The sequence below is a fragment of the Jatropha curcas genome, chromosome 1 (genome assembly GCF_041381405.1).
Source record: "Jatropha curcas cultivar XTBG-Jc1 chromosome 1, XTBG_Jcur_1.0, whole genome shotgun sequence".
NCBI lineage: Eukaryota > Viridiplantae > Streptophyta > Magnoliopsida > Malpighiales > Euphorbiaceae > Jatropha > Jatropha curcas.
The window spans coordinates 33,863,492-33,870,094 of NC_143151.1; the positions used below are offsets into that span (position 1 = coordinate 33,863,492).

The window sequence follows — 6,603 nt, forward strand, 5'->3', positions numbered from 1 at the left end:
AAGTGATTCAAAGCACAGTAAACAAATCTTTTAGATTAGATATTGGTTTGTTAATAGTTTAACAGTGAAGGGTAGAAACAAGAGGATTAACCTTTGGACTTGGAAGGATGATGATGGATAATCACAAGATGAAACTGCAAACAAGAGAGTTGAAAAGAAAAATAATAATAATAAAAAAAGGAAGAAGAAGATGGTAAAGACTAGGGAAAAGGACTCTGTGTGGGGTTGTTACAGTTCACTGGCAATTATTGAAAGTGTAATTATGGTTTATGAGTAGTAAAGAAGATGAAGGAAGGGGCCTCAGGCCTCCAAGTGTGGGGTATGGATTTGGTATTTTGAATCAAAGTAAAACCTTTCATGTCCATTTTTAAAGAACTTCCATATTTTCATGGTCTTATCTTCCTTGTAAAACTTTTTAAAGGGTATCTGATGTTGATTATTAGAATTCAAATGCCTTTATAAAAGAAAAAAAAGAAAGTAGTTAGGTTTATGAGAAGGTTCTTGCATCATCTTTCTTATTGACCCTCTTAATTCAATTATTGTCTTCTCCTCTTTACCAACTTTTGTTAAACACAAGAACTTGGAGAGTGATGGCAAAGCAAATATGAAAAGAAAGGACTTGATTATCTGTTAAAGAGAGAGCATATAATTACATCATTTTGCTTCTTTTTATATAGTCATCACATATACCCTTTTACCCTTTTATATTGTTATTAGTGACTACAAAAGCAGATTATTTATTTATTATCATGAAATCTCCTCTATATATATATATATATATAATTAAGTTATAAAATTAATGAATTCACTAAAAAAAATATAAATAGGGACCGAAATATCAGTCCCTAATCTCAATCTAAACCGATTTGCAACCATCACGATTCCGCTGCTCAAAACCTGGTTGCTGACCAAATTTTGATGTCGGTTGCAAATATGATAATTGAATCGCTTTTTTTTTAGGGATTTTTTAATTAACTTTGTGCACTTTTTTTTTAAAATTTCTCTCAAAACCCTTATGCACCGGCTAAAAGCAATTAACCTAACCATCTTTATCTTTGAAGCTAAAATGGGTTTTAGGGCCACAAATATGAGGATTTACCACTGTATTAGAATGGGTTTTAGTGCTTTACCTAGTTAAGCTAGTTAGATTGCTTTAATTATGTACTTAGACTTAATAAAAAACACTCAAACCTAATTAAAGCTGGCCTGATTTTCTGGCCTGTGAGAATCTCAACCTTTAATTAAAAAAAAAAAAAAATGTAGCTAGAATAGACTATGATGAAGCTTTAATGACCAAGTATTATACTACATGAAATGAATATCCAAAATGATTATTCAACAAGGGTTTTGTAATCATGAACTTAAATCAGCAAGTTTAATACTAATTTTTCTTTTTTCTTTTTTTAAATAATTATTTTTGGTTTTCATGTTTAAATTAATTGAATATTACACTACAAGAAAGAACACACAGTTATTGCATTATGCTTGATAAGGAATTTTTTTAGTAAAAATTGAAAAAGCAATTTATACAAATGGACCCATATGTTTGTGGGTAGAGAGCAAGTTGATAGAAACTTTCTATGGTCAATGACTCGAAGGCCAGTTGAAGAAATTGAATTGAGATGGCAGAGCAAAGCAATGTTGGGCCCAAGAATCAGAGTTTTCCATAATTATGGTGCCCATTAAGTTTTAAGATTCACACGTGCGTGCGAGAATGCTACACGTGTGGTACATGCATCTCATCCTGAAAGTGAAACGCTGCGTATAACCTTTTCACAAATTGCACGGTTGGAATATTACCGACAATGGGAGCATATATTCCTCCTTCATTAGGGAGTTAATTGCCGGTGACTTGAGGAACATGATTTTTCCGGTATCTAACACCCAAAATAGGAAATTGGAAAATTCAAACACAACCGTCGGATCTTCAATATCCAAGGACTGAAAACCCAAGCCAATAACCTTTCTATAAATACAATCACTCGAAGTTGAAACTTGAAACCCTAAACCATAACAATTTTCCTCTTCTTGCACAATCCTTAAACCGCCATGGACATAACAAACAACCGACAGCAACAGGAACAACAGCGCAAGACAAGCAAAGGCCGGCAAAAGATTGAGATCAAGAAAGTGGAGAAAATAAACAGCCGTTATGTTACGTTTTCAAAACGCAAAAGTGGTATTTTTAAAAAAGCCACCGAACTTTCAACCTTATGCGGTGCCGATGTCGCCGTAATCCTCTTCTCCGAGCATGGAAAAGTGTTTTCTTTCGGTAACCCAGATGTCGACAAGGTTCTTGATCGATATATTGCTGAAACAGAGGAGAAAAACGATAACTGTCACTTATTGGAAAGTAGTAGTAGTAGTGCTGTGACCGAAACCGAGCAAGAACAAGAGTACAAGAAATCTCTTACCCGGTTGGCGGAGATAGAAAGAGCTGTGGATGTTATAAGAAACGAAACTAACAAGAAAAGCAATGGTGAATTTTGGTGGAATCTACCAGTTGATAATGTGGAAAAAGAAGAGCTTGAAGGTTATAAGGAGTCATTAGAAGAGTTGAAGAAGAATGTACTGATAAAGATTGACGAAATGGCTTCTCATAATGCTTCTGGTGAAACGGGAATTATTAACCAGTTCATTGAGGGTCAGAATGATGGTTTGGATGCTTTGGATGTTGGTTTCAACTTTGAATATTAGTCGTGAGTTCTTTACCATCTTTATATTAAAAATAACATAGTTTGTTAGTCATCATCGAAGTTTAATTAAACTCTTAATTATCAATTTTCCTTTTTTTTTTTTTTTGAAAAATAAAATGAGTAGATACTATCTTATATTGGACATGTCCTTCTTAATTAGGGATATGTCTAATTTTTAATCAACTGTTTTTGAGTATTGGGTTTCATTAATTAATTTTTTGTTTTTAATTAGTAAGGTAAGTGAGAATAGCCTTGGATGATATGCTCAGGCAGGTCTTGTTGAAGGTTTACTTCGGAGTTGTCAACCGGAATCCTTTACCTTGTAATCTGGTCGGAAAACTAATGATTATGTGATGCAGGTTCCTAATGCAAAGAGAAGAAAACCAAGATTTCAATTTCTTACTTCCCTCCTTAGCTTGTAGCTTTTAAAGAATAGATGTTGGGTCCATTAGATTAAAGCAGGCCCGTTTTAACAGGCAACGTAAGAAATATCTGAAACCCAGCCCATAAAAAAGAGAGTACTTGCTGTTAAAAGACAACTGAGTTAGGTCCTCGATCGAGAGAAACATGGAGCCACAAAAATTAATACGCAGACAAAAACTTTAATGATGCAGATTCTGATCAAAATCTAGTTCATAGAAGAATGGCAAACATGTAATTCCATGAGATGTCTGTAAATAGACCTTGCTCGAATATCAAGAGAGAAAAATACTTAGCTGGTGCAGGTATTATTGCAAAGAGGTTTTTGGAAGTTCTTTCAATTATAGACACAAAAACCAGCTTTTTGTCACTAAACCTATTATTGGATCAATCTTTTAGAATTTTCTACTTTAATTTAAATTAATATTTTTTTTAATATAAAATATCAAACAGTTAATGCACCATTATTGTCACTAATCCTAACTTAAAAATCAAAATCCATTACAATTTTGGAGCTGGATTAATATTGGGAGAGAACAATATTGTTGTAATAGAGCTTTTTGCAATTTGTATAGGAATAATTGGTTATAATATCAAAAGCAAAATCTTGATGTTGCTATCCAGAATCTTGATGACTCTTTAGGGTGTCAGTTTCAATATATAATCCTTACTTTCTTCATATTCAAAAGTATTGATCTGGTGGAGTTCTTATATGCCTTGCCTTCTTTCAAATGCAGAGGTTGAGTTCTTATCTAGTGGAGTTCTTATATTCAAACTAATAAGAGCTTCAAATGCTTTAAACCCTTCAAAATCTTATTTTATATATTAATTAATGTATAAATTAATTATTTAAAAATTTGTATATGTGCATATAGTTTAGAGTTCAAAATTCATTCATTGATTGAGTGTGTCTGTGTGTGTATATAAACACAAATGTTTTATAAGTATACAAAAGTTACTGAATCTTTCATAAAAACAAATATTCCCAAACTTAAAAATTCAAGAAGAAGAACAAGTAGGACTCTTTTGACACTATAAAAGCAAACCCTCACTGAACAACCAAAAAACAAAACCTACATTATATCTTTTTTTTTCTTTTTGTTTTTTCTTCCACAAACATGGACAAGCTTCAAATGAAAAACCTTCTTCTTGTCAGGTTATTGGTTTCTTATTGTTTATAATTTATTTATTTGTTTCTTGATATATGTATATTAATATTTTGATTAAGTATTGCAGTAGGAGATCTTATGCAGTTGCAACAGAAAACAAAGTTTTATCAGTGATGAGAGAAGCAGAAGATTTGGCAGAGAAGAAGGTGAAGGAGAAGTCATTTTGGATGAGAGATCCGAAGACTGGTATTTGGATTCCTGAATCTCATTTTGGAGAGGTTGATGTTGCTGACTTAAGAGACAAGTTTCTCAACAAAAAACACAAACTTTAACTTGATAAAAATAATTATATTATAAAATACATGGATCTATGATAATGATAAAATCCTTATGGATGTCCTACTAACTATACAATAATCTCATGTACCCATATATAGGTGACTCTTCATAAACAAAACGTATAAATAAAAATTATTATTTCTCATAATCATTTACATCCGAACCAACATAGCCTTAAAGATTAAGATCTAATGATAAATTAAGAAAGCAAAATATCTTTGAGGATAGATATGCCAGTAAAGATTGTGATTTGCTGTTTCCAACTATAATTTAATACACTTTACTCACTCACTATAATGGACTTCCATTTTAACAGATAAGCATGACAGTGATAGGAAACAATCAAACCTAATCCTCATCTTACCTATTGAAAATGAAACAAACAAGAAAAACAAAAACAAAAAAGATTATTGCTTGATTGATCGTCTTTTTATATGTTGCAATTATATATATATATATATATATATATATATATATATATATATATATATATATATATATAAATTAAATAAATATCTAAGGGTTACAAAAAGATATATGTAAGTTCCCACTGTTGTCACTTTCTCTTGCGCTTTACATTATCCCACTGAATATCTGTGTGGTCCACTCAAAAAACAACATTACAGTAAATTACGTTTATGAAACGATTGCCCAGTGCTTTTTATGAGTATGAGGAACTGCTTTATCTCGCCGGCGAAGCTCTTCTAGGAGTAGATGTATCTCATTCCGGCCGGCCGAGCCACAATGCCTATAAGATTTTCTCATTTGCTTAGTAGATATTTCTAGTTCTTTCATTTCATCCAAAACAATCTGTCTGTTTCTGCATTCTATGCTACAAAAGCCTTGATCACCCCTGCCATTTCAATTTGTTTTAGATCAATCCCATCAAAGGAAAAGCGGGGAAGAAAAGAAGCTAATATTGTTTTAAGATTTACAAATTAAAATTTACAAGCTTTATTCTTTTCTTGGTGATAATTAAAGATGAGGTTGTTTTTGAATTTTCTCTTCAGGAATCTGAAATAATTAAAAAGAGGAAAAAAGTATTTAATTAGCTTTTGAAGAATTACCTATACATGTAGACATCTTTGTCTAGGCTCAAGTTTTTGTTACACAAGCAACAAGATTTGAGGTAGCAAGATTCAATGGTGGTGGTGGCTGCAGGAGGACGGTGGTGATATACTTTCTTCATTGTAGATTTTATAACAATATAATTGGATTTCCTTTCTGATATCTGCACAAGGGTTTGCAACCCAACAACCATTAATGCTTTCTTTGAACTCACAGTCTCGCTATCTTGAGAGTACCCTCCTAGCATCTTAAAGGGACTTTTGAATTTTGCTAGCATTGTTAATTCAGAGAAGAAAAACTGAGCAATAGAGAGAGAGAGAGAGGAATTTCAAGTGCTGTGTTAAAGAAGAAGAGGTGGATATAAAAGCATATCTTGAATTTTTTATTTGTTTTTTTTATTATTTTTGTTTGCACATGTATTTCATCGCATAAGAAAAGTGATATACAGTGATTCAACGCCTACTGTCCGGACGGTTTATGTTGTTTTTAGCATAAATTAAATCATGTGCTAAATTTCTTTTAGCATAAATTAGTAATAATTTTTCTAGGTTTTATCATATTTTATAATATTACGGACTTTACAGTAAAAAATAGTCATTTTTTTTAAATAATATTTGATGATAATAGTTAAAAAAACCTATTAATGAAAGTGTCAGCGAACATGTGCCCGTATGATAAGATTCCAAAAAAAGAAAGTGTCTGACCCACCCACAAATTAATGAAATTTAATAAAAATAACTTTTTCTGTTGTCAAATATGAGAAACGTGGAAGTTGTGAAGGATCTCAAATTCTATCCATGGCCGGAAGAAAGATAAAATTATTTCAATAATCACCTCGTCTGACACATCCTTTCTAATGTGTTTCTCCTTGTCATGTAGTAATCCAGACATGCGGGCTCGATCTGATTTGGGTCCGATTGAGCCCAGGCCCGTTCCATCTGAAATAGATTTTTTACTTTTTTTTTTTTTTT

At 32.0% G+C, this 6,603-nt stretch overlaps 3 protein-coding genes across 3 annotated transcripts; 2 read left to right on the top strand and 1 right to left on the bottom strand.

Annotated features, from left to right (window-relative positions):
• The first annotated feature begins 1,804 nt into the window (after positions 1-1,804).
• LOC105631663 (agamous-like MADS-box protein AGL62) lies at positions 1,805-2,781 on the top strand. Its single transcript, XM_012213837.4, has one exon. It carries the CDS (start codon positions 2,050-2,052, stop codon positions 2,695-2,697), a length of 648 nt encoding a protein of 215 aa, XP_012069227.1. The 5' UTR covers positions 1,805-2,049; the 3' UTR covers positions 2,698-2,781.
• Positions 2,782-4,048: 1,267 nt separating this feature from the next.
• On the top strand, positions 4,049-4,712 carry LOC149499428 (late embryogenis abundant protein 2-like). Its single transcript, XM_089717803.1, has 2 exons — positions 4,049-4,272; positions 4,353-4,712. The coding sequence occupies exons 1-2, from the start codon at positions 4,235-4,237 to the stop codon at positions 4,555-4,557; spliced, it is 243 nt and encodes an 80-aa protein (XP_089573929.1). The 5' UTR covers positions 4,049-4,234; the 3' UTR covers positions 4,558-4,712.
• A 69-nt stretch (positions 4,713-4,781) lies between these two features.
• LOC105631333 (FCS-Like Zinc finger 17) lies at positions 4,782-5,982 on the bottom strand. Its single transcript, XM_012213413.4, has 2 exons — positions 5,632-5,982; positions 4,782-5,417 (listed from the first exon to the last, which is right to left on the bottom strand). Exons 1-2 carry the CDS (start codon positions 5,907-5,909, stop codon positions 5,201-5,203), a joined length of 495 nt encoding a protein of 164 aa, XP_012068803.1. The 5' UTR covers positions 5,910-5,982; the 3' UTR covers positions 4,782-5,200.
• Between the last annotated feature and the right edge of the window lie 621 nt (positions 5,983-6,603).

What these genes read in the sequence shown, in the direction of transcription:
- LOC149499428 (XM_089717803.1), top strand. Translation starts at nt 4,235, where the DNA reads ATGGACAAGCTTCAAATGAAAAACCTTCTTCTTGTCAG. An exon ending in AAAAACCTTCTTCTTGTCAG is followed by an intron (nt 4,273 to 4,352) that starts GTTATTGGTTTC and finishes TAAGTATTGCAG; the next exon opens with TAGGAGATCTTATGCAGTTG.
- LOC105631663 (XM_012213837.4), top strand. Translation starts at nt 2,050, where the DNA reads ATGGACATAACAAACAACCGACAGCAACAGGAACAACAGCGCAAGACA.
- LOC105631333 (XM_012213413.4), bottom strand. Translation starts at nt 5,909, where the DNA reads ATGCTAGCAAAATTCAAAAGTCCCTTTAAGATGCTAGGAGGGTACTCT. An exon ending in AAAGATGTCTACATGTATAG is followed by an intron (nt 5,418 to 5,631) that starts GTAATTCTTCAA and finishes TTGAAATGGCAG; the next exon opens with GGGTGATCAAGGCTTTTGTA.